Source organism: Bidens hawaiensis, unplaced genomic scaffold (assembly GCF_021521415.1).
Source record: "Bidens hawaiensis isolate Kalapana, Puna unplaced genomic scaffold, B.hawaiensis_p1.1 tig00026403_1, whole genome shotgun sequence".
NCBI lineage: Eukaryota > Viridiplantae > Streptophyta > Magnoliopsida > Asterales > Asteraceae > Bidens > Bidens hawaiensis.
In genome coordinates, this window is record NW_027494247.1 from 1 (window position 1) to 27,081 (window position 27,081).

General features: G+C 36.1%; 1 protein-coding gene and 1 pseudogene across 2 annotated transcripts; one reads left to right on the plus strand and one right to left on the minus strand.

Annotated features, from left to right (window-relative positions):
• Window positions 1–5,656: 5,656 nt before the first annotated feature.
• Window positions 5,657–11,916, plus strand: LOC143573380 (uncharacterized; annotated as a pseudogene). Its single transcript, XR_013142420.1, has 5 exons — window positions 5,657–6,100; window positions 8,470–8,573; window positions 8,664–8,840; window positions 9,900–11,550; window positions 11,640–11,916. The product of XR_013142420.1 is annotated as an uncharacterized LOC143573380 (transcript).
• A 40-nt stretch (window positions 11,917–11,956) lies between these two features.
• On the minus strand, window positions 11,957–14,528 carry LOC143573393 (protein CHLOROPLAST IMPORT APPARATUS 2-like). The gene is made up of 3 exons (XM_077058284.1): window positions 12,940–14,528; window positions 12,500–12,655; window positions 11,957–12,140 (listed from the first exon to the last, which is right to left on the minus strand). The coding sequence occupies exons 1-3, from the start codon at window positions 13,843–13,845 to the stop codon at window positions 12,093–12,095; spliced, it is 1,110 nt and encodes a 369-aa protein (XP_076914399.1). The 5' UTR covers window positions 13,846–14,528; the 3' UTR covers window positions 11,957–12,092.
• Between the last annotated feature and the right edge of the window lie 12,553 nt (window positions 14,529–27,081).

Sequence of the window (27,081 nt, forward strand, 5' to 3'; positions counted from 1 at the left end):
ACAAAAAAACATAAAATAATCAAAAATGAATCTTGTGGCATTGACATGTCTCACTTACTCTATATAGATAATTCTAGATTTTCGTATTTTTAGGACAAGATAAAGTATTTAACAGATTAAAATAATTTACTTTTAAAAAATTGTTTATGTTAAAATTTGTACTCGATATATTTATATATAGAACGTTGCCAACTATTCCACAAAGCATTTATATAGTTTTCTAATGTGTGTGTTAAGTACCACATAAAAAAATGGGGCAGCTAGTCAGCTACTCTCCATAATATAATTATCTTATTATCATACAACACAACATATGGTTAGTTTTTATAGTTAATGTTACTAGATATATAAGATATGAATTTAAAAAATCATACATAGCTTCTAGTATTCGTAGATTCATACCATGTGACATTTAATTGTTTTTGTATTGACGTTTCATTTCCCTTTCATAAATCATAACCATGGCCCTACAGTGAAGATGGTCATTGAATAATTGTACAGAGAAACTTTCAAATTGGGGAATAATGGTCTTGTGAAATCCACCCATCTATAGCATAGATGTACAATAAATTGTTGATGTGATAATTCATTTCGATTAGGTTCGTTTGACTCTTTTGGCTTTGGTATGGGTCACACATGCCGATGTTTAACGTAGTGTAGCCGTGGTCTAGACTAGAGGGTTTATTTTCTCGAGTTAAGAGAGTGACATTAAACATTTTCAACTACGGCATGCATTTTTTATAACATAACTTCTTCAACATGCTAGCAATCCTAGCATGCTACAATACGATAAACACACACTACAATAGGGATGGCAGTTAAACCCGGACCCGATGAGAATACCCAAAACCCGACATGTTTGGGGACGAGTATTACCCGTCCCATTAGGGTTTGGGATTAGTTTCGAAATTTTTCGCGGGTCTGGGACGGGTTTGGGATTTATAAAATATATACCCGGTTACCCGACCCGATTACCCGATATACCTGGCATAATTTTTTATATATTTGTTATATATATATATATGTGTGTGTTTAGTATATAATAATATTAAAAATAATATATTTGTTTGCTTTTGTTAGTTCCGATAAGTATTCGAATGTTTAGATATTTGTTTGCGTTTGTTATATATGCTTTTATATATTTGTTATATATATGTTTATATATATCGAATGCTACACGTACTGATGTACATATATCTAAACTTATATACTCTCTCCGTCCCATTATAAGCGTCCTATTTTGACTTTTCAAGTCTTTCTTTTGCAAACTTTGACCGTAAATATTTTTGTTCATGTCATATAATACTTGATGAAAATTATATCAATGTAAAATACATTTAAAACTCTATCCATTCATATATTTTACATCAAGTATTATATAACACAAACAAAAATATTGTCGGTCAAAGTTAAACAAGAAAGACTTGAAAAATCAAACTAGGACACTTATAATGGGACGGAGGGAGTATATACTTAAAGTCATCGTAACATTGAAAAGGTTAATATTTAGTGTGTGTGTGTATGTATGTCAAAACCCGATGGGTTTAATTTGGGTGTGCCCGACGGGCATGCCCAAAACCTGAGGGTTTACCCGATACCCGATGGGTAATTACCCGATAAAAACCCAGCGGGTCTGGGACGGGTTTTTATAATCGGGTTCGGGTCTGGGAGTACCTAGACCCGTCCTAGACCCGACCCATTGCCATCCCTACACTACAAGTATGTAAGCATGTGTGTGTCACCTCAGCATCAAACTAACAGAATTAACTATCCATTACGGACTATTGAAAACAAATACACTTTTAGTTGAGATTGTCACAAAGTGGTTGGTTAGGGCTAATTATTTACCGATAAAACATATATAGTAGAGATTATTTAAAACAATTTACCATTATTAAACACTTTAATTTATTAAATTTCAAAGCCGTATGAAACAATATAGTGACCCACAAAAAAAACATGTGAATATTACAAATATCATAGATATGTAATCAAAGAATGTTATGTAATCAAAGCTACGTAGTATATACAATGAAATAAGTGATTCAAATGGTATTCACGAATAACTTGCACTATGGCCAACAACCACCTACAATTTGTATTAAATATATTTATACTCACCAACTAACTATGTCAAGCATTTACTGCGCAACTAACCATGTTAATCACAATAATGAATATACGGATACATGCATATATATAACAAAATATCCAAAATCTTTCTATTTCCTGCAAAACAGCCCAAAAAATAAATAAATAAATAAAAACACCTAAGGCCTACCAAGGCCGTACATCTTTGAAGACAAGCAAGTCTTGGCGGCCGGAATTTTATACATTTTTTTGGCATTCAAAGACCTCACAGTAAATTTTCACGTGTTAAGATCTTATGTCAAAAACCTGCTAGGATGAACACGTGGCAAAGCCATGTTAACTTCACTGACTAACACCAATGCATCTTATTTGAAGACACTAAAGTGACGTATGAATGTATGATATATATGTAGGAATAAGTTATATGCATTACTTTTAAAAGTTTTAATTACATGTCAATGTTTGAATAAGGAAGCACAATGTGTGAAAAACAATATGTAATTAGGATTATCTTAGTGCAAGTATGCTATAAGAAAGTGAACATGTAGCATGATCAACTAGGACTATTAGCACGACTAGAGTTGAGCCGATGCAAACTTGATTCGACTATGGTTTTGAACTGAATCAGCTCGGTTCGAATTGTAAATCGAGCTGAAAACTTGTGAGTTGTGTTGACCAAACCGAACCGATTTCAATCAAACCGGTTTTGAGTTTTAAACCGATTTATACACCTCTACTCATGTAAAATAACTCAACTCAAGTCAGATAGGATTGACAAAATAATCTTTGTTAATTGTTTATAATGCTTAGACTATTAAATCTTACAAAACAATTAAAAATAAATTTGTATATAAATATATCTGGTCGTGTCTTTAACGTCCTTATAAATTCATTGTTATAACCTAATATAACATCATAACAATTTTATATAACCTAGTATTACATCATACTCATGTTTAACTATACTTTAAAGGGATTATCTTATAGAATAGTAACTAACTTTTGGAAGTGTCTCAATTAGGTCACTGGTGTAATTGTTTGTTCTATTTAGGTCACTAAGTTTTGTTTTATGTTTCAATAGTAAGTTTTTTACCAAGATAGGAGGTAATTCAAGTTTTCTTTTTTCAAATTAATAGAAAAATAACATAAATAAAAACAAGTCATCCATTCTATGTATTATTTTATTTAAGTTTTTTTTAATGTTATGAAATTGAAAAACGTAAAAGCAGAAAAGAAACTTTAAAATTCTTTAATCACCACAAAAAAAAACTTGTTTCTTATTTACTTTTGAGACCTGCTGCAACCAATTTAAGCCTTTGACTTTTGGTGACAATTTTAAAACTCTTTAATCACCACACTAAAACACAGAACCAATGCAATAATAGGTTTTTAGCCGGCCGCAAATCAAAACCAAACATGCAAACACTCCTGGTCTAATTTAAATAATACTTTGCTACCCTGATTAGTAACCAACTTGTTTCGGTGGTAGGAATTGAACGCCGATAGTTTAAGGATCGATGGTAGGGTTTGATGGTGGGAGATGTAGCTGCAACATGAATCGCCACTTGTTTTTATTTATGTTATTTTTCTATTAATTTGAAAAAAGGAAACTTGAATACCTCCTATCTAGGTAAAAACCTACTATTGAAACATAAAACAAAACTTATTGACCTAAATAAAACAAACAATTACACTAATGACCTGATAGAGACACTTTCAAAAGTTAGTTACTATTCTATGAGATAATCCATACTTTAAATTAAATTGTTTGATCTTTGATGTAAGTGGACTTATTTCAACAGCCCAGAAGAAAACAAGAGGCCCATATTGGAGTTCCAATTAAGTTTAGAAAAATTCTTAAAATGTCACATTTTTTATGTTAGAATCTAAATATGTTCATCAAAATTTCAAATTCCCTTTTTGTCTATTTACTAACTCATCTTCATCGTTGTTTCTTTGTTAGAAGTTTGAGACAACATTTTTCTTAGCTCGCCGCATCCCCGCCACCCATCGTCTCTCAGCCTTGTTAGCTCAAAACTCATCGTCCACCCTCCATGTTAGCTCAAAGTTCGTCGCCTAAAGGTGCACAAATCGTGTTTTTCAAATACCCGGTTTCGGGGATGGAACTAGTTTCGGGTATGACCGTGTATTGGAAAACTGGGTATTGGCAATAACGGGTCGGGTCCGGGTTCGGGTCCAAGTATTGTCTCTAAAAACCATACCCTATGCATCGGGTTCGATGCGGGTATAAAACCTAGTATTCTAAAACCGGGTATTTGAATATCTTATTTCCAAGTATTTAAAAAAACCCTATTTTCGGGGGTTTTTTGGATATTTTTTTTGGTATAGATTGGATTTTTAAAGGGTTGCACATTTTAGAGGTATTTTCGGGTGCTTTTCAGTTATTTTTTGGGTAATTTCGGGTATAGATCGGGCATTTGAAAAACCAGGTTTCGGGTATTGGAAAAACCCGGTTTCGGGTATGGAAGCGGTTGACCATAACCGGTTCCGGTTTTCGAGTATTACAGGGTATAAATTGGGTCCGGTTCCGGGTACGGGTTTTGGTCTGAAATACATACCCTATCCTTACCCTACGGATAAGGTCAGGTACGAGTCCGGGTATTAAAAACCCGGGTATAATGAAACCGATTCCGAGTATTTTTTTCGAGTCCGGTTCCAAATTCGAGTTTTTTGTGCCGTCACCTTCCCGCTGTATTAAGGTATCCCGCTAGGGGTGAGCATAAAACCGAACCGAAACCGAATAACCGAAAAAACCGAACCGAAAAAAACCGAACCGAAGTATTAATCGACGGTTAAATTTTTAGTTTTTCGAAAAACCGATTTTTGGGTTTAGGTTAGGTTATCCATTTAAAAAAAACGAACCGAAATCGAACCTATGTTTTCTACATGTTTTTTTAAGATGTTATGACAAATAACATAACACCAAAAGAATCTACCATTGATGATGATGAAGATGATCAAGACTGGGTCTAAACTTTGAAGATGAATAAGACAATAAATGAAGATTCGGGAAACCTTTAGTTTTTTTTTATTAAGAGCGTTGTTGAATTTTAAACTCTACTACTCAAACAACTTTGTATTTGTTTGGTTCCACATAACACGTGTCTATCTTTGTATTTTGAATTCAATATGTACGAGGTACTCTGTTTTTTTTGAATTTGTTTTTTTTAGTGTCGACTCACAATAAAAAAAACCGAAAAGAACCTAAACCGAAACCGAAAATAACCGAAAACCGAATAATCGAATAACCGAAAACCGATTTGTTAGTATTCTAAAATAACCAATAGCTTAAGTTTAGGTTTGAGTTTCACCCAATAACCAAACCGAACCGTGCCCACCCCTACATCCCGCATGACCCCAGGTCAACTTAACTTGTCTTAAACGTCACTTAACGCATGGTGTCCCACTCATTAAACTTTACCAAATTACCTTTAACACCCCCACTTTAAAGTATAACCAGGCCCGCCTTATAACTTTATTTAAATTTCCTTACTAACTCACTTTAATAATAAGTTATTAACACTTTTAATTATGACATAAGGAGCATATTAAGGAATCTTATTATATCATTAATTAATAATTAATATTAATAATATTATCCTAATCATTCCCTCTTTCCGTTCATACATTCATCAATTCTTCATCAAGTTTTATAGCAATTGAATGTTTAAATCATGCAATTACATGTAATTATGCACACCAGACGGCTAATTTCCGGTCAAATCGATCCTACATTGTGATACTAGCTTCCAGAATCAAGGATTGAAACACCTAGGGTTTTGTGGATTCAATTTGGGGCGAATTGAGCTGCTATGTCACCTGCGAAGATGAATTCATTACCGGAATCATCATCTTCGAGTGAATTGTCATGTGATCGCCGTTTTGGTGATCTTCGAGGCGTTCAATGGCGTATAGATTTGGGGATTTTGCCGTCTTCGTCTTCTACGATCGATGAGTTTCGACGTGTAACCGCTAATTCCCGCCGAAGGTATTGACTTTGGTTTGAGTTTATATGATGTATTGTTAGGAATAGGAATTAGGGGGTGTTCGGTAGAGGGATTTGATTGGGGAGAAATGGAATTAGAAATATTTCTTTTGTTTGTTTTCCACTTTTCATTTCTATTTCTCTTTCTATTTCTCTAAAACTAGAGAATTCCATTTCTCTTTAAAACAAAGAGAAATCCATTTCTCAGCAGCCTCCTCATAGCATGTCACCACCCCGTCTCCGGCCACCACCCCGTCTCCGGCCGCCACCTCGTCTCCAAGTCTGCAACCGCCACCTCGTCTCCAAGTCTGCAACCCCCACCCCGTCTCCGCCGTTCGCAGTGGTGAACACAGAGATGGTAACCGGTTGTAGGTTGCAGGTGGTACGGGTGAACGGAGATTAGGGTTTCAAGTGGTGGTTCGTGGTAGGTTAGGGTTTTCAGATGGTCGGGTGATTGTGGTCGCAGGTGGGTGACAGTGGTGGTGGAAATCGGCGGTGGTCGCAGGTGGGTGACAGTGGTGGTGGAAATCGGCGGTGGTCGCAGGTGGCTTCTGATTATCATCATCATCATCGCCACCACAACCACCACCACAAAATCGCCAAAGAGGCAGTGATGACAGATCTGAGCCTCCTTTTTCTATATCTTATGTTCCAAAAATTTGAATCTTTTTAATTTCTTGTGTACTGTGGTTGAAGAAGGGGATTTGGTGGCGGCAGCCGGTGGTGGTGGGCTGTGGTTGAAGAAAGGGCTGTGGTTGTGGTGCTGGTGGTGTGGGGCTGTGGTGGTGGGGCTGGTGGTGGTGGTGGGGCTGTGGTGGTGGTGCTGGTGGTGGTGGGGCTGTGGTGGTGGGGCTGCGGTGGTGAGTGGTGTCAGGTTGGGTGGAGGTGGGGTTGGGTATGGTAGAGTTCTCTGTTTATTTTCTCGTGTACCAAACAAGAGAAATGATTCTCATTCTCCATACCAATTCTCTTTCTCTACAATTCCATTTCCATTTCTATTTTCTCTCCTTTTCCATTCTCTGTACCAAACACCCCCTTAGGCTCTTCGGTTATAGCAATCACGTGCACGGGCACGTTTGAGCTCTGTTTTTAAAGATCGAGCTCGTGAGTAGTTTTTTAAGTTTGAGCTTAGCTGAGGCTTGACTTGTTTATTATTTTAATTTATGTTTAGTTTTGTATATTACTAACTAGCTTTAGAACCTATGTGATGCACGGGATGTTTTAAAGGAATACAATTGCGCTATAGAAATTAAATGATTAGTTTAAAAAAAACTATATTTTTTATCAAATTAAATGGTTTTTTAAGTTCAAATTATATTTTCTAATGGAGTATTCATACGTATAATTGGTGATACACGCAATTTCTTCGTAGTCACGAAAAAGATGCACATAGTGATTTTATAAGTTGTAATTATATTTCTTAATGGAATAACACAAGGTGATAAGATGTTAGTAATATAAAACACACTTTTGTATTACAGTTTTGAAAGAGATGGATGAAAAGTCCATGGATCCATAGAGGTTGAATGAATATGTGAGAATGAAATTGCTACTCATTCATAATTTCTTGTCTTTATCATCTTAGACCTACAAATATCGTACATTGACTTTACCTCATTCATCTCCTACACTCAAAAGTATATATAAATTGATTTAATAAAAAAAAGTTAGATCTGATTTTCATTAAAAGTATAAATATTTAAATTATATTGACATAAACACCCGCATATTTTTAATCCCTATAATTTTAGGTAATTGGTTATTTGATTAAAGGTTGGATTCATATGTTTTGATGAAACTGACATAAATATGTTTTATTTAAGATAGAAGAATAGTTTGAGCGGAAAATTTAGTCTAGGAATGAATCTCCAAGTGACGTGTGTCCCCAGTTATTTTCTTTTATTAGACTATATATATAGGTAGGTTATAATATTTATATATAACATAATGCATATAATTTACATATTTAATCACAATTTTTATATGTAATAAAATATATATTTATTATTTTAAATAAAAATTAAATAACTTATAGGTTTGTTTAGGCTCATGAGCCTGTTCGAACTTGACAAGTGAAGCTCATGCTTAGGCTTGTTTATTATAGATTCTAGATTTTAAAATGCCCGTGCTTGGGCTTGTTTATTTAACAATCTCAGCTCGGCTAGTTTACACACCTAGTGATGAGAGATTAGAATATATGAAGATAGATATAGGGGTTACAACAACAGGAAAACTGAAATGGGCTTAAATAAAACAAATAATTTGGCTGCTTCTTTAATTTTCTAAATGGGGCCCAATCGAGCCTCCACATTAAACCCAACAGATACAAGATCTTCACATTTTTAACATCAAATAAAATTTTGTAATTCCAGTTATGCTGCTTTAAGAAGGAAGATTTTGATCAGTCCTCCAATGTCAAGACAGGAACGGAATTATCGCGGTCTTGTTATGGACAACCCACTGTCACAAAACCCTGGTATATTCTAATTAATATTAAGAAAGCATGATCAATTGTAAGTAAAAAGATGAACCAAAATGTTGAATGATGAGGCTAATATTAATGTAGATAGCATGTGGGGACAGTTTTTTCATAAAGCCGAGTTAGAGCGAATGGTTGACCAGGATTTGACTCGGTTATATCCTGAACATGGTAGTTACTTTCAGACGCCCGAGCGACAAGGTGTTTTGCGAAGAATATTGTTGCTTTGGTGTATTCGACATCCAAACTACGGGTATAGGCAAGGTAATTTATTTATATGCTTATTTGTTTATAACTAGAATAACCAAGTTATGGATAGTGAAGTTTTCAAGTTTTATAGATGGGTCAAAAAGCCAAAAACCAAGTTATGAATAGTATACTTTTCAGGTTTTATAGACCAGCAACAAAGTTTTCAAGTTTTATAGATTTGTCACAAAAACAAAAACCAAGTTATGAATAGTATAGTTTCAATGTTTTATAGACTGGCAACAAAGTTTACAAGTTTTATAGAATGGCCTGAAAACTTTTGTATACAGTTTTCAAGTTTTATAGATTAACCACAAAACTTTTCTACATTAAAGTTTGGTCATAAAGTTTTCTTTACAATAACAACTTATGAATAGTATAGTTTTCACTTTTATATATATTGAGCACAAAAATTTTGTAATTTGAAGTTTGGCTGTAATTTTTTTAAGAAATTTGTTTGTTTGTTTGTTGTAATCGATTAGAAAACTTTTGTACTTTGAAGTTTGAAGTTTGGCCACAGTTTTTTTAAGTTCTATTGAGATATCTAGTATCTTATAATCCACGGGTAAATGCAGATAGAGTGATAGATTACAAAACCTAGGGGTGTGCTTGAAACTGAAATAATAGGGCATAACCTAACGCAACCCAACCCATAACCAACGTTTTGGTTTTATGTTATTTTAAAACCGGATTTCCGGTTCGTTTCAGTTTTGCATGTACCGAAAATGGAAAAAATCAGAGCGAATCATAAAAACCAAACTTGTAAGAACCGAAAACAATGACTTTTCTTATTGATTTAATGGATTATAGTTTTTGTTTTTTGAATGTTAGGTAATTTATTAAAAAAAATTATACCCCAAATTCTTTGTATTGGGCCTTTTTGTTTGCCAAAAAGTTTCAAACCGAAACCGAACCGAAAACCAAAAAACCGAACGGTTTTCAAAAACCCTTTACGGTTCAGTTTGAGCCCCAATCCGATCTATACACACCTCTAAGGCTCCAACAGAATCCTAATGTTGATGACTGCTAACTGTAATATATTCTAACAAAAATACATTTGTTTTTTTGGTTTATCAGGGATGCATGAACTTCTAGCTCCACTTCTATATGTTCTCCAGGCCGATTTAGAGCGTCTTTCCGAAGTGAGAAAACTATACACCGATTACTTAACGGACAATTTCGACGGGTTATCGTTTAACATACCCGATTCTTCTTACAATTCCGATGAAGACAATATCAAAAACCAAAAGGATAATGTAAAGCCTCACCACCTTAACGAACTCGATCCCAACATACAAACAATAATTTCATTTGGTGCTGAGGGCGAATTGGGAATCGTCTTATCCGATAAATTTATCGAACACGACGCGTATTCGATGTTTTAATGAACGGAAACGAAGACGCAGTTGCAATGGCTAGTTTCTTCTCACATTCTCTTTCACCCGAAAACGTGGTGCCACCTGTCATTGAAGCATCATCTGCGTTGTATCGGTTACTCTCAGCCGTTGATTTTTCTTTATACAGTCATCTAGTTAAGCTAGGAGTTGAACCTCAGTATTTCGCGCTTCGCTGGTTACGAGTTTTGTTTGGACGCGAGTTTGCCCTCAAGGACCTTTTGGTCATTTGGGATGAAATATTTGCATTAGATAATAACAAACTAAATGTTGGTTCTAATTCTAGTTCTAAAAAGTATGAAGTAAAATTTAAAGTCTTTAATTCGTTACGTGGGGCGTTTATTTCAGCATTCGCGGTTTCAATGATACTTTACTTACGGTCTTCGATTCTCGCAACCGAAAACGCCACTTCTTGTCTTCAAAGATTATTGAACTTTCCGGAAGATGTGAATCTTGAGAGTTTGATAAAGAAAGCCAAAAGTTTGATAAATATTGCAATTGATTCTGTTAACTCAGTTTTGGACCCGCTTAGTGGGCCTGGAAAACCGGGAGGTCACCGTCACAGTCGGTCATCTGACTCGACTGCGCAGGCGGGCCCGCACACAGTGGTTCGCGAGAACTACTGGGAAGAACAGTGGCGAGTTATGAATAAAGAAGAAGAAGAAGAAGAGCAGAACCAAGCCGGAATAAGTAAACAAGTTCAGAATAGGATCAGGGGTTGGTCAGTGAAAGTCAAAGCCCGTTTGGCAAGGGTAGCCCGGTCAACCGTTAGGAGAAATGTGGTGAATGATGTAACAGACCATTCAGAAGAAAACACTAATTCTAGTAATAATAATAGTAATAATAATAATAATAATAACAGTAATAATAATAATAATAATAATAATAATAATAATAATAATAATAATGCTAATAGTAATAATGAAACTGAGACTAGCAGTGTAGCATCCAATTCTTCAGTTAACAGAAACGAGCCGGGCTCGGAGCGGTTCCTGAGCCCAAGCCCGAGCATTGAATCAGGCCTGTATAGATCAACCGAAGACGTTTTTTCACATTTACCAGTCTCACATTCCACCGAAGATTTGACTTTTAAGGAAGTAGAGAATGAAGAAATTACAAAAAAGCCCATGACCGATTTGGGAGATACAAGTTCACCATCAGGAAAGTTTCAATGGTTATGGAAGTTTGCAAAACCCGGGCCCAAGGACCCATTGTACCAACCCGAGGCTGCAACGTCTTCTGTTACCGAGTTTGATCAGAAAGATGCACTGCCAGAAGGTGTTGATTATAATAATTTGAAGATTCTTGCTCAATCTATGCTTGAAAATATTGAGGTATTATGTTTGACATATGGTTATTGTTAAACGCCTAAACAGGTCGAGTTTGTTTTAACTTTTAACGTGTTGTTTGATGTATGATTCAGGTGATTGAATCTGATGAGAACTTGTCAGAAAACGCCTCGAAAGCTCTCAAAAGGCTTAGAAAGATCAGGAACATATTAGCAGAGAGGTAATATGATTTTCTTTTCTTTTTTTTTGTATATAACATGCATATACAAATTATATATGTACACACACACAAATGTATCATATTAAAGTGACAGATCTCTTTGTTCACAATTGTATAATGTTTTGATAAAGACAAATCATTGAGCATTGCAGAATATTGATATAGTTTTACTCTTTACTTATTTATATAATAATAAAGCAACAAAAAATGTATTATTGATTGAGAACAAAATTGTTTTGGAGACTCTATTTCTTTCCTATTCTCATTTCTCAACTCAGCAGCACTATGCAAGTGGTGTACAAAAAATAATAAAAGGGTTGAAATTTAAAAAAAAAAAAAGTTGGAGTAAACTGTAATGTCTAGCTGCTCATGACTCCTCACAAGTTGGAGAATTTGGCCTTCTAACAAATCTCCCCTGCAAAAACAACAGACAAATTGTGACAAGATTTAAATCTTTTGTATTTAACAATGCTAGTGAGACAAGTAAGACCAAGTCATAATGATTTTAATAATACAAATTCTAACTGCTATAGCAACCTCGTAAATAATATTATGTGCGGGTTGTGGTTTTATACACCATCTTTAGGAATCATATACCGCCTTTTGAGTTTAAACTGTAGTATATACAAAGATAAACAACTGTTTACAATGCATTTTTTTTGTGTGTCTCTTTGCTAAATGGTGTATGAAAACCAGATCCCTTTTGTGTATTATGTAGTGATTATTAAACCGTACGTTTAACATGATAAGATGAAAATAGATGAAGACGTGTACCTTGGATCTAGGTCGTAGATCGGCATTGACTTTTCGAACTTGATATCGAATCTTTTTGGAAAAGAACCGTGTACGTCTTTTTTCTTTATAACGATTCACGCTAGCTTCTCTAACTCCTCCGTTCTCCGAGAATAGGTCTATTTGAGCTAATCTTGCCTACCAAAAATAGAATTAGACAATAAGTTATGTTTGTGTTTTCACTTTAGACAAGACATTAGATATACATCTATCTGCATCATATAAAAATTTAACATACTGTTGTGTTAACGTTTTCCCATTATAACCCTGTACCTAATATATAGTTGCAAACATGAAAACCATAAAATAATTTTACATCTATTTTATTTCATTATCAAACTTAACCTTTTTTTTAATTTTTATAAAACGACAAACTCACACACACTCTAATTATCTATTAGAATTAAAGAGAAACGACTTACGTGAATATCACTTCCCGGAGACTCTGACCCGGACACTCCCTCCGGCACCGGCGACCCTTTATCCGACCAAGCTTTCAACACCTTCTCATAATCCAACTTCAACATTAACATAGTCCCATTCTCACACCCCTCATCTCCAATCGAACATTCCGGTACCGACTTCATCAAATCCGCCACTTTCTTCTTCTTTCCAACCCGACATTTCTCCGTTTTCTTCATCGCTAGCGACGATACATTCATCACATTAACCACGGGATAACTCCACCAATTCCCTTCATCCACATTCTTCAATGCCCTCACTCCATTCCTTAATCCAAACCCGAAATTACACTCTAAATACCCCCCAATTCCCAATCCAACCGGATACCCGTAACAAGATTTTTCATTTGAATTCGTATTTGTATTTGTATTCGAATTCGACTTTCCCATAATACTATCAATCCCCTCTCCAATTTCCTCATCAAGTAACGATTCGGTATCAAAATCGTCTCGATATTCTTCACTTAATGAGCTCAAACTCGGGCTTCGGGTCCACCTCCCATTAAACTCGATCTCCTTCGGTTTTTCAAATAACAATAATTCCCGCGGCTCGTTGAATAAATAAGAATGTGGGTTGGAAAATTCGGTTTGGTTAGTATATTTTTTAGTAACCGAGAAAATGGCGGGACAAGCGGTCGAGAGAAGAGCCGCGGCTTCGTTGTACGTTTGGTTCGGTCGTTTTCTCGGTGTTCGAGGTTTTCGAGTCGAGACCGCGATTAACGAGTTGCTTGATTCGGAAAAAATCGATGACGGTGAAGATGAATTGGAATTTGAGTATATGCTTGAAGTAGCATATGATGATGAAGATGATTTCACAATGTTTTCAAGATCAAGTACATAAGCTCTTCCACTTATACAAGATGACATTTTGAGATGAAATATTTAATCCAATGTGATAAATTTATAAACCCAAAAAAATTCACAAGAATTATAGAAAAATCTTGTAAATATCAAACAAATAAAACATACCCGAATTAAAAAAATCGCGGCTCGAAAATCTTGTAAATATTAAACAAACAAAAACGTACCCAGATAAAAAGAAAACAAAAACCGCTTCCAATGAAACCCCTGGCTGACAGATCTTGCAAAGACCAAGAACACTAAACCTTAAAAAGTGCTGATATAAGTGTATAAACAAATGAGGAAAAATCCAAATAAAAATCTAAAAAAATAAAAGAAACAGAATCAACATAAGATTCACCGAACTGGTGTACAGGAATGTGTCATAGGCGTAAGAAACAGTGTACTTGTAACCACTTAGCTAGATCAGGAAAGTAAACATATAGATATAGGTAGAGGTAAACACATTTAAGTGACAAATGACATATAAAATAATAATAATAATAATATGTAACATTAATATAGATCAAGATTTATGGAGTCACGGGGTTGGAGAAGATATAATTCCACTATATGTGTATATATATGTATATGTTTATATGTGTGTGTGTGGGTGTTGGGGGTATTTTGGTAATTTTGAAATGATATTATGTGAAGAATGGAATTGGGAAACAGGGGTGAAAGAAAACAGAGGAAGAGACGATGGAATGGTGTTGTTTGGACCACTGTCATGCTTTTGCTTATATGTTTATTTTGAGACTCAAATTATTGTGAACTTATTATTGTCAATAGAAAACATATATAATATATAAAAAGATATAAGAAAATTAGATTTAATAATCGACACACTTTCGATGTTAAACTCCCAGTAGCGTAGTTATTATATAAATCATACAGGATTTACATTCGATTTATACTTGATTTCGCATGTACGAATTACGATTTTCATTTTGATCGTAATCGTGAGAGAAATCGAGTGAAATCAAGTATAATTTTATGATAGTTATGTAATCGGGACTGCTCTTAGCAATAAAAATGAAAGTTAGGGTTGGCATTAGTGAAATTGTAAGTGTGAATTATTATCAGTCATTTGGTCATAGTTTGGATTATTATAATTTATGTATGGAAACTTATGTATTTGATTATTATAATTATAGTACTCTTTCACAAAATACAAACAAATAGAGTTTATGTACATTGATTTTGATGTCATTTAGCTTGTTACTTTGTTAGATTTCGAGTCCCTTTAGTTTTATAATACGAAAGAAAAGTGCTAAATCATAGTTTGTAAGCAATCTTCTTATAGGGGTGTTCAATATTCGAATTGGATTTGAAAAACTTAAAAATACGAATTCGATTCGAATCTAGCTTCAAAACTTCTAACTTCGAATAATTATATATGATTGATTCGAGTATTAGAAATTTGATTAGCTAAACATCCATAGTCACTGAGTTGATACTAGTTTGGACTATTACAACACAACCTCTAATTTAGATGCAAAAGTGTCTACAATGCTTAATAAAGACTATCAGTTTTATGGGTGTATGAAGATTATAGAGAATGAAACCAATCAATGAGGGATTGCCACTTCAAAGTTATCTAAATCCGTAGGATTATGGAGGTTTATTAGAGGCACCCAAGGAGATGATGGAGGATAAAGCCAACGTGTTCCAACCAGTCACAACACAATCATTTCGTTCTTCTCAACAAAACAGGGTTCATGAAACCAAATTCATTTGAAAATTAAGGAACCCAATTTGCTAGGTGTGCTTTGCAGGATGAAGACGAATGGCATCCCATGTAGCCTAACACCTTAATGAAAAAAAAAACATAAGTTTTATTGTCTTTAAAACTAACAATTTAATACGAAAAACGTTTTCGTGTTATTTTTAAATTACTAAAAGGATATAATTAACGAATCAATAACCAACAAAATAAAAGAAATTATACTAGAAAGTTGTTTAAAATAATATGAATCTGTATTCAAAATATCTGAAAATTCGGATATCTGATGGATATCTTAGAAGGGTATGCCGTTAAAAAAGTGAAAAAAAAATAGTAATAATATAAAATTAATTATTATTTTATAGCAAAAAGGTTCAAAAAAAAAGCTTAGTCGTTAATCATGGGCCACATGCAAAATTATGACAGGACATTGGGATAACCAGATTCGAATACATTAGGTACATGTCACCCCATGCTAACCCCAATAAAGAGTAATATTATCTGCTTACATGGCAGAAGCTGATTGGTTGTCATAGATATCTTAGGATGACATGAATAAGATGTGTGGTAGATTCATGTCGTACGTTGCAATCATTATGTAACACTAATAAAATTATTTTTTATATATAAATATAATAATGTCATTATATGGGAAGCTATGGAGACAAAGATCATCCAAGTAGCAAAGGAGACTCTCGGGGTCACAACAGGAAAGACAAGTGGGCATAAGGAGTCTTGGTGGTGGAATGATGCAGTGCAAGACAAGATAAGGGACAAACAAGGATGTTTTAGGGAGCTAATGAGGTGCACGAATGAGGAGGAGCGAGTGGAATTGAGGGACAACTACAAAACGGCCAAGATAGAGGCGAAGAAGGCAGTGGCGGAAGCAAAGAAGGCGGCCTTTAAACGGATGTATGAAAGTCTAGAAACAAAAGAGGGGGAACATGCTATGTTTAAGATTGCCAAAGCCAGGGAGCGTAGAAGGCAAGATCTAGGACCGGTGAAGTTCATAAAGGATACAGATGGGCATGTACTGGTCAAGGAGCAGGACATCAAGCTAAGATGGCAAACCTACTTCCACAATCTTTTTAACAATGGGAGAGCTTACCAAGAAGAGCATGACAACACAAACTTTCAACGACAACAATCGAATAACTGCTACTGCCGACGGATCACACGAGAAGAGGTGAACGATGCACTTAGGAGGATGGGAAGGTCTAAGGCGGTTGGCCCAGACAACATACCCATCGAGGTGTGGAAGTGTCTGGGGGAGGAAGGAGTCATGTGGTTAACTACTCTGTTCAATAGTATTCTCAAATCAGGTAAGATGCCAGACCAGTGGAGGAGCAGCGTTGTAGTTCCTATCTATAAGAACAAAGGAGACGCCCAATGTTGTGGTAACTACCGATGAATAAAACTACTAAGTCATACTATGAAGCTATGGGAAAGAGTGATTGAGGTTAGACTTAGACGAGAAACTCAGGTTACGGTCAACCAATTTGACTTCATGCCGGGGCGTTCCACCACAGAGGCAATACACCTTATAAGAAGATTAATGGAAAAGTATAGGGAGAAGAAGCGTGATCTACATATGGTGTTTATTGACCTAGAAAAGGCCTACGACAGCGTGCCACGACAGGTGCTCTGGGAGTGCTTGGAGGGTAGAAGAGTGCCTAGGAAATACATAGAGATAATTATGGATATGTATACCAGGAGTGAAACAAGTGTCCGTGCGCCAGTGGGGGATACTGATTTCTTTCCTGTAGAGGTAGGTCTTCACCAGGGGTCAGCGTTGAGCCCGTTTCTTTTTGCAGTAGTCTTGGATGAGTTGTCAAAGTCGATTCAGGGGACTTTCCCGTGGTGCATGATGTTCGCAGACGATATTGTGTTACTTGCTGAGAAAAAACAAGATCTAAACATGAGGCTTGAGGAGTGGCGAACAACCTTAGAGACAAAAGGTTTAAAGATTAGCCGATCTAAGACGGAGTACCTCCACTGTGATTTTGGTGGGATAAACGACAATAAAGACGCACAGATCACAATTGAAGGGCAGGTGGTCCCGCAGGTAACGAAGTTCAAGTATTTAGGATCATTTGTACAGAGCGATGGGGAATTAGACAGTGATGTGACCCACCGAGTTCAGGTAGGATGGTGTAGATGGAAAGCAGCCACAGGTATATTGTGCGACAAGAGTTTCCCGACTAAACTAAAGGGAAAATTCTATAGGGTGGCAGTTAGACCTGCAATGCTATATGGAACAGATTGTTGGGCCATCAAGAAAGCATAAGTGCGGAAGATGGAGGTAGCAGAAATGAGAATGCTACGTTGGATGTGTGGGCACACAAGGCTAGACCGAATAAGAAACGTTGTGTTTCGCGAGAGATTAGGGGTGGCGAACATAGCAGACAAGATAAGAGAGTGGAGATTGAGATGGTTTGGACATGTAAAGAGAAGACAGACGACGAATCCTGTTAGATCCGTAGAAAACATTACTATAGAGGGGAGGAGGGGTAGAGGACGACCGAAATTGACTTGGGATGAGAGGATTAGGCATGATTTGATAGACCTAAACCTCTCCGAGGACATGGTTGAGGATAGGAAATCGTGGAGAAGTAGAATTAAAGTTAAGGATTTTTAGAGAGAATTGAATACCTTAGGGCTTAGACTTAACTTATTTAGGTCACATACCATAATGGTATTTCCTTACATATTTTATTATTATTATTATTATTATTATTATTATTATTATTGTAATTATTAGCTTTTATATAGCTGTTAAACTGTGATCTTATTATTAATATTATTATAATTAGTAGTAGTTTTTATATAACTGTTAAACTTTGATTTCCTTTATTTTTCTTCATACACATGTACTTAGAGCCGAGGGTCTCTCTGGAAGCCACCTCTTTATTCCTTTGGATAGAGGTACGGTGTGCCTACATCCCACCTCCCCAGATCCTACTTATAGCTTTGCTGTCGGTGGGATTTTACTGGGCATGATTGATTGATTGATTATTAGTGTCCACCGAGATCTTTATTATTATGGAAGTATATTGAAGACATGATTGTTCCATATAAAACATCCAATAATTGGTTTTTAGTATATCAATTTTGTTATTTAAAAAAGGGTTGTGATATAGCTTGTTATCATTTACCGTAGTCACTTTATTGTAAATTATAATCGTATGAAATTATCTAATTTATCTAGAACAGACAGCGACTTTAGAGTGAAAAGAAGATGTTAAGTAACGTTTTGGTAGCCGCATCAGAAACTCAAATGCCCGTTTTACTAGTCTATAAAATTAGTTGGTTAAAAAAACAGATAATATCATAAATTAACGAATATAAATAATATAAACAATATGTGTTAGCTGGTATTGATACATATAGAACTATAGAAGTTGGATTAGTAAATGAATAAGTAGATAAGATTTTGATAAATGAATCTATGAAAGCTACTAAGCGTGAGAAAACATACGCTAAGAATGAACATGTTTTCATTCAATTTGTTTTTGATACTTTGAGCCCCTTGCCCAAAAAGCTATTGTGTTCCTGAAAGAATTTCGACGGGTCATACGCAGTAACTTATCAACAGGGGCGTAGCTATTATTAGAGTAGGGGGTCGGCCGATCCCTGTGAAATTTTATTTTTTAGTGGTATATATGTGTTAAAATCTCGACCGACCCCTGTGAAATTTTGATATCGACCCCTACGGAATTTTGTGAACGACAAAAAGACCTTGTGAAAATTCGAGAACGACCTCCATGAAATTTTGAGACCGGCCATAATAAAAAAAATAAATTTACAAAATTACATTTATAATTATATAAATGTATATAAATAACTAAATTTGAGTTTAATTGAAACAAATTTTAGCCCAAATGCACAATCAGTATATTCCTAAGTTTTAAGTCAAAGCCCAAAACTCTCAACCCGATATGCATTTAACTTATTAAAAAAGGTTACAACGACGCAAGTATTATTTAAGTGAGTTCAACGGATTATAAGTGCTTTAATATTCAAATAAAGTGTTTTGATTTCCTACATTCGTTCGTTTGCTCACCAACTTCATTTGTATTGGTTTATCGTTTATTGAGGCTCTCTCTCGTATTACCCGTCGCAACTACAAATGTTAAAAATACTTTTACGTGAAGTCTGATTTGCGTAATATAATGGGTGATTAGAATTTAAACAATAGTTATATTTGCTTTATTGAAAAAGACATGCGTACTATATGATGTTTTTGTTAAAGCTTCAAAAATTGAAAACCCGTAAGAACAATTTTAGACATATGGCATTTTATTTATACATTTATAATGAAGTTTCACGTATTTTTTTTGTTTGATTATGTTTTTTCTATATTGCTCGAGCCGACCCAATTCTAGCCAATCGGAGTGGCCCAGCCGGACCAAAAATGTTATATGTTGATTACTTGACACGAGCGACCGAACCAGATCAGAAAAAAACTATGTAACGATGGCCAACTGAATACCGACTAAAAAGTTTCCGACCCCTGTAAGAAAATTTCCTAGATCCGTCACTGCTTATCAACAACGAAGAACCATAGCTTTATTTTTAGTAGGCTTGGCTTTGTCTTTCCAAAGGGGGTTGCGAGACGGCTTTTGTCTGCTAACATGTATTTTTTTTGTAATTAGATCTTTTTTAACTTTTCATGAAAAACAACTATTTAATTTTATTTTAAAATCCAACCCAAATAGTGATTCGTTCCACTAATTCAACCAGCTGGTGTCATAATCAACGGCGCGATATGAAGGTGGTTTAAAAATATTCAACTAAAGCAGTTGTGTATGTTGTCTGCGATCCGGTTCAAGAAAGGATGATGGTCACTATACCATAATAATGAGTAAATGGTGAATAAAATTCATCTTATGCACAAGGAGTTTCATTTTGTCTTCTTAAAAACAATTTATTATATTACATATATCCATATTGAAATACTTAAGGGGGTGGGGGGGGGGGGTTATCACTCATCACACACCCCACCCAATTATATGGTGCCACATCACTAACCCAAAATCTATCACATGTGATGATTTTTTACTAGGGGTGGTGGTGTCGTGTGATAGTGTGTGATGGAATTTTTTATTTTTTATTTTTTTTTTGTAACTTAAAAAATTAAAACAATATTTAATAGAACTTAAAAATAAAAACAATAGTTACTAGAACATAATTCAACTTAAAAATTAGAATTAAAAAATTAAAAGTTACAATAAACGTCTACTCGTCGTCTGAATCCGGGAATTCCAACCCTAAAGAACCTATAAGCTCAACTAGATCCCATCTCAACCGATAGTGAATATCTTCATCCCGCAAATCTAATTGGACATCATCGGGAACAGGAACTTGAGTTGGAGGATCCGGTACCCAATCTGGAGAAATTGCATTTCCATCTTCTTTTATTAACATATTGTGTAATATGATGCATGCATACACGTAACTAGAGATCGTGGCTTTTTTCATTGCACGAACCGGTCGACTAAGTATGCACCATCTACCCTTTAAACACCGAAAGCTCTCTTGACATCTTTTCTTGCCGATTCTTGCAACTTCTTGAACGCCTTTTCATTGGTCTCGACAGGAAACGAAAAGGCTTGCACAAAAACAGACCAGTGCGGGTAGATACCATCGACGAGATAGTAGCCACGTCTGTAATATCTCCCGTTGACAAAATACGGACAGAAAGGTGCGGTGCCATCTGTTACGCTCTGAAACAACGGTGATGTGTACAGAACAGTGATGTCGTTGTTTGAGCCGGGAACACCAAAATAAGAATGCCAAATCCATAAATCATTTGACGCGAACGCTTCTAGTGAGATGGTTGGTCGTTTGATATCACCCCTAACATACGCCCCTCGCAACTCCCGTGGACAATTCCTCCATTCGATATGTGTACAATCGATGCTACCGAGCATCCCTGAAAAATGCCATCTAGCCTCGTGTGCGGCGTAAAGACGTGTAATGTCGTGTCTTGTTGGTTTTCGTAGAAACTCTTTGGCATACAATTTTATAATCGCGTTACAAAAGAATTGTAGACATTCAAGTGAAGTTCTCTCAGACATTTGTAAGTATTCATCGAATTGGTCGGGTGGGTTACCTGTCGCTAGTTGACGAATAGCGGATGTGCATTTTTGAAGCGCCGTAAAACTTCGTTTGTCTCTCGCGTCGTAAGATTCTTGAAACCATTCTTCGTTTGCTTCGACGTCGCCTACAATCTCTAAGAATAAAGAATTCGGCAAACGAAAGCGTTCCCTAAACGTCTCGTCATTGTATTTCGGCTCCTCCACGAAATAGTCGTTCATTAGCACGTCGTGGGCATGTATACGATCACGCACCACCACTTTTTTCTTTGGACGGCTCGGGCCTTCAAGTTCTTTATATAGCAACGGGAACCATTCGAGAATGTCATCGTCCGAAGACGAAGAGCTATCGGTATCTAAGGGCATCGAGTGTTTCGGAAATTCCATATTTTTTTGTTGTGAATGAAGGGGAAGTTTGAGAGTGTTTTTGAGTTGGATTTGGTTTTGATTTGGATTTGGATTTGGATTTGGTTTATGTTTTTGTTTTGGTTTTATATTGGTTTTTTTTTATTTAAACCCCCCTCCCAACGGCTACATCCCAACGTTACAATTCCTTGGAATCCACCCTTCATCACGCGTGACAGCCATCACGTAAATTCCATTTTTTCCGCGTGACAAAGGGGCGGTGGCGGTGTGGAGAGGCTCACCACGCGTGATGGGAGCTCCATCACGTGATGCCCCGTCCCCCCAATACTTAAAACAATAAAATTTTCATTTTCATTGAAAGATATACAATGATGTATTTTTATTTTTGTCTTAATGTGATATTATATACTCTTTTTGTGTTATCAAAGTCACTAGAATAGACTTTGTATCTTTTTTATGTGACCCGGTGCAATCAGAGATGATAGCCAACCTAACACAAATATAAATGTGAAACATCCTTAATTATTTTATAATGATAGATGTTATATTTTTTTTCATTTATTAATAGTAGTCTATCTATTCTAATAAAAGAATACAACTTTTACCACTTGTCAAGCTCATGGCTCTCCTCACATTTTCTCAGCAAATTTGCATATATGGTCCTTATTTTTATGTCATTTCAATATATAAATTTAAGTTTATGTCTATTAAATGTAAATACTAACTGATTTATTTATTAACATTAATAGTGAAATAAGGAAATATCAAAATTGAAATACAGACCTATAGAATAAAATTTGAAAGTCACAAGTAATTGCAAATTAAGAAAAATAAAGTTGCACTATTGTCGAAGAATTTGGATTTATATGGTAAACTACAAATTGTTTACCATATAAATCCAAATTTGGATTTTAAATTTGGATTTTAAATCCAAATTTGGATATAAGTAGAGATTCGAATAGCATTGCATAATTTTTTATACAAGATTGGTTTCAAATTTGGATTTAAAATTTTTTCATATGCATTTGAACTCATGAAATGTGTATTTTTTAATTTTCTGCAAACATTTTGTATAAATATTACAAACATGGAGAATACCAATTATATATATATATATATATATATCTTGGTGTTTAGCATTAAATCATTGAAGTTGAATAGTATAATTATAATCTATATGTATAAATATTTACTCTATGAACTATCTGTCATCTATTTATATGATTTTTTGTGTAATATAAAGAGTTTTAACAATAAGAAGATCCAATTTAGTTTTCAATATTTTCTTTCATAACTCAAACCAAAATACTTCAGAAATATAAGTTTTATGACTTGATTTATACTTTTTCTATGCATTCAAATATATTTAATTTAATATGTTTTATAAGATAAATTACTTAATTAAAAACATTTGATATTTTAAACCAAAATAAAGTGTTTATTATGGTTTATATTCAAAATAATAAAAAATAAACAATCGATTCATTATATGTGGAATGAGAACAATAGACTTGGACTAAATCTTGATAACGCCAGCGACTAAGGCTTAGCCTAGAATTCTGACCCAAGAATCAACCCGAATTACTTCGGTTCAGGTTCGGTGTGACATCTGCCCGATCCGACCCGACCCAGGTACCCGTTTCTCTGACCCGATCTCTTTCTTTTATGATTTAATATTTATTTATACTTAATTTTACTTTTAATAATAATAATATATATTTTCCTTCCCGCCTCTTTCTCTCTCTTTCTTTCCGCCGTCCCGTCCCTCTCCTTCTCTCTTTCCGCCTTCTTTTCCCTCTTGTCGCCGTCCCGCCCTTACGCCTTGTTTCCCTCTTTTTCTTCTAACTCTTTGCTTGTCCTTTGTTCCTTCCCGCCTAAGGTTGTCTGCGCAGCTCCACGCGCCAGACTCCCTTACAAGGAATCCTGCGTGAAGACCACCTGTACAGCGATTCGCGAGACGAACTCTTCTCGCAGCGCGCTAAGAATTGTAATTCTTCTCGCAGCGCACTAAGAACGGTAGTTCTTCCCGCGACGCGCTAAGGATTTGTAGTTCTTCTCGCAGCGCGCTAAGAATCGTAGTTCATCCCTCGACGCGCGAAGAATTATAGTTCTTCCCGCGGCGCGCTAGGAATTTTAGTTCCTCCTGCGGCGCGCTAAGAAATGTGATTCTTCCCGCGACGCGTTAAGGTTGGTTCTGTCTGCCTTCGCGCTCGCGCACTTTTGCCTTCGCGCTCGAGCCTTCTCGCGCTAAACCCCTTTGAGTTTTCTTCTGTTTAATCTAGCCGTTGCTTTTGAGTTGTCTTATCTTTTGAGCTGTTGACCTAATCTGCTTTATGTCTGAAAAGTTACTTTCGGCGCAGCATGCGCACCAACCCCATTGGTTGACAGATAAAGTGACTGACATAATCTTTTGAGAATCTGCTTTTGCCATGCTTGACCAGTAACTTTATCTGTCCTCTCCCATGCCTTTTTCTGAATCCTGTCAGCCTTTTTCTCTTTTTCCCTGCTACCATATCTTTTGATATCTTTACTTTTCAGAACTTTTTACTGTTGATATCTTTTCTTTTACTTTTGGAGATCTTTTCTAGGGTTTGCCTATATATAGTACTATTTTCTTAACACTTCACACACTACACTTATTCTCTTCCTCCCTTTTGCTCTCTGCCGTTGTTCTTCAGCCGCCTCCCTCCTCTCTTGCCTCCGTCTTCCTCCCTGTTCTGCCCTGCTTTTCCGGTAATATATATATATAATAATTTACTTATTAATTATGCTAACTTATAATCAAGACTTAAAACCGATCGTTAAAACAATAATCTTTACTTATAGGTTAACTTGCTTGTTTGGTTCTTGCTTTATCTATCATCGCATCTTTATCAAGTGAGTAATCTCGTACCTAATCCCTTTTTATTTTAAATGCTTTGGGATGTTCATGTGTTCATACAAAACTTAGAGTCTTAAACTTGTTTATGAACTTTAGTCGCGCAGTATCCCATGTGTTGAGGATGTAGACTTGGCTGTTTATTTGTATGTGGGGATCATTAACCGTCTTGTCGGTCTATTCCGCAGTTTTCATGGTACCATTAGATGAACACGGGAGAACTATCGTTTATGATTTTCTCTTTTGTTACACTTGCACAGTTAGTCTTGTTTGTGAGCTCAATTGTGAGCACTGGCAGTCTTGTCTCTTAGAGTTGGTCCCGATCTGATTACACCCTTGTTGAAACCCAGACATACACATGTTGCGCGCAGATTTATTGTTATCTATGTATTGTATTAAACTTGATTTCTCACCAACACGCAAGTGTTTGACGTTTTATTTTAACACATGTTCAGGTTTGCAGTAGCTGTTTTGGAGCTTGTGGACACGTAGGAAGTTTTCTTTACTTTTGACCTAGATTAAAATGTATCAAGACAAGTTATTGCTGTTCGGATATTATGATTTATAATATATTGATTTATGTTGATTTATATTATTTGTGTTTGCTTTGCGCGTGCGCGAATGAATGTATTTATTAAATATTGACACCCAATAGTGTCACGAGTAATGAAACAATATGTGGCGCCCCGATGTATAATCCGCCTTTGGTCGGGGTGTTACAGATTGGTATCAGAGCTCGTTGACTTTAGGATAGGTGGTTAGACGTAACGGCCTAGAATACCTAAGAGTCCCTTCTCGCGCATGAGAGAAATCTCATGTTTGCGCGCTTATTGTTAATTACTCGTTATTTATGAATATGCTCGCGCTTGCGCAGTATATGATTTTATGTTTTATTTCGCGATATTTCGATTTTTGTTGAATTTCGATTTTATTGATTTTTCTTACATATTCGTTTGTTGGGATTGAAAATCCGAAAAGTCATGGTGATACATGAATAGTTGATTTTCAATTTCCATTTACGATTATGTTCTGAGGTTGGAGACTTGAAAAGTCATGGTGATACATGAATTGTCAACCTCCAATACTCATTTTCTTGTATGTTTTATATTGAGGATTGAAAAGTCATGGTGATACATGAATCGTCAATCTCCAATACTCGTTTGCTCGTATATTTTAAATTGGGAATTCGGAAAGTCATGGTGATACATGAATTGTCGATTCTTGATTCGAATTTGTTACCTTTATTAAGTCTGCATTTAGGGTCATTTATTTTACTTTAACTTTTGACAGTAACTGACTCCGTGAAACCAAGCTTTTCGAGGTTATACTTTGCGCTAAAACCAAGATATTAACTAAAATTAAAATTTTTATAGAATGCCTCCGCTATCTCGCCGATTTCAGAGAAGAGAAGCCTCGCGCATGCGTAGACAGCAACGTTCCCAGGAAATGGCCGCCGCGATAGCCCAAGCCTTGAGCCAAAACAATACCTCGAGTTATAACATTAAGTCCTTTAACGCGGGTAACCCTCCAAAGTTCACAGGTCTTGAAGGAGCCACCGTGATGCTCCAGTGGCTCGAAAAGATTGAAAACACTTTCCTCCATACCCAATGCCCCTCAGACAGACGAACCCTATATGCTTCCAGTGTCCTGGAATCCAGAGCGCTTACATGGTGGAATGGAGTAGCTCATGCGCGTGGCGCAGAAGCTGCTTCCAGCATGCTCTGGGAGGAATTTAAGGAAATTCTTACGCGAGAATTCTGCCCTCCCAACGAAGTTAAGCGCCTGGAGGAGGAATTTTGGAATCTTAAGCAGTACAGCGGTGAAGCGCGCGAGTACGCGACGCGCTTCCATGAACTAAGCCTGCTTGTCCCTCACCTTGTTACCCCTTCCCGCCGAGCCATAGAGAAATTCCTTGGGGGTCTCCCCATGGAAATTCAAGATTCTGTATGGGCCAGGAACCCAGTAACCCTCTCAGACGCCATTGAGTTGGCCGCTGTGCTCAGCGACAACCATGTCAGAGCAGGAACCCTGTTCCTGCGGGGAGCTGAGAAGACCAAACTCACCAAGACTGCCCCTGAACCAACAGAAACCAAACCTGAACCCTCGAACCGTAACAACCTCAAGCGCAGGCGCAAGGCCTATGCGCTTACCAACCCGCCCATTGTCCAGCAACCCATCTACCAACCTCCAGTTTA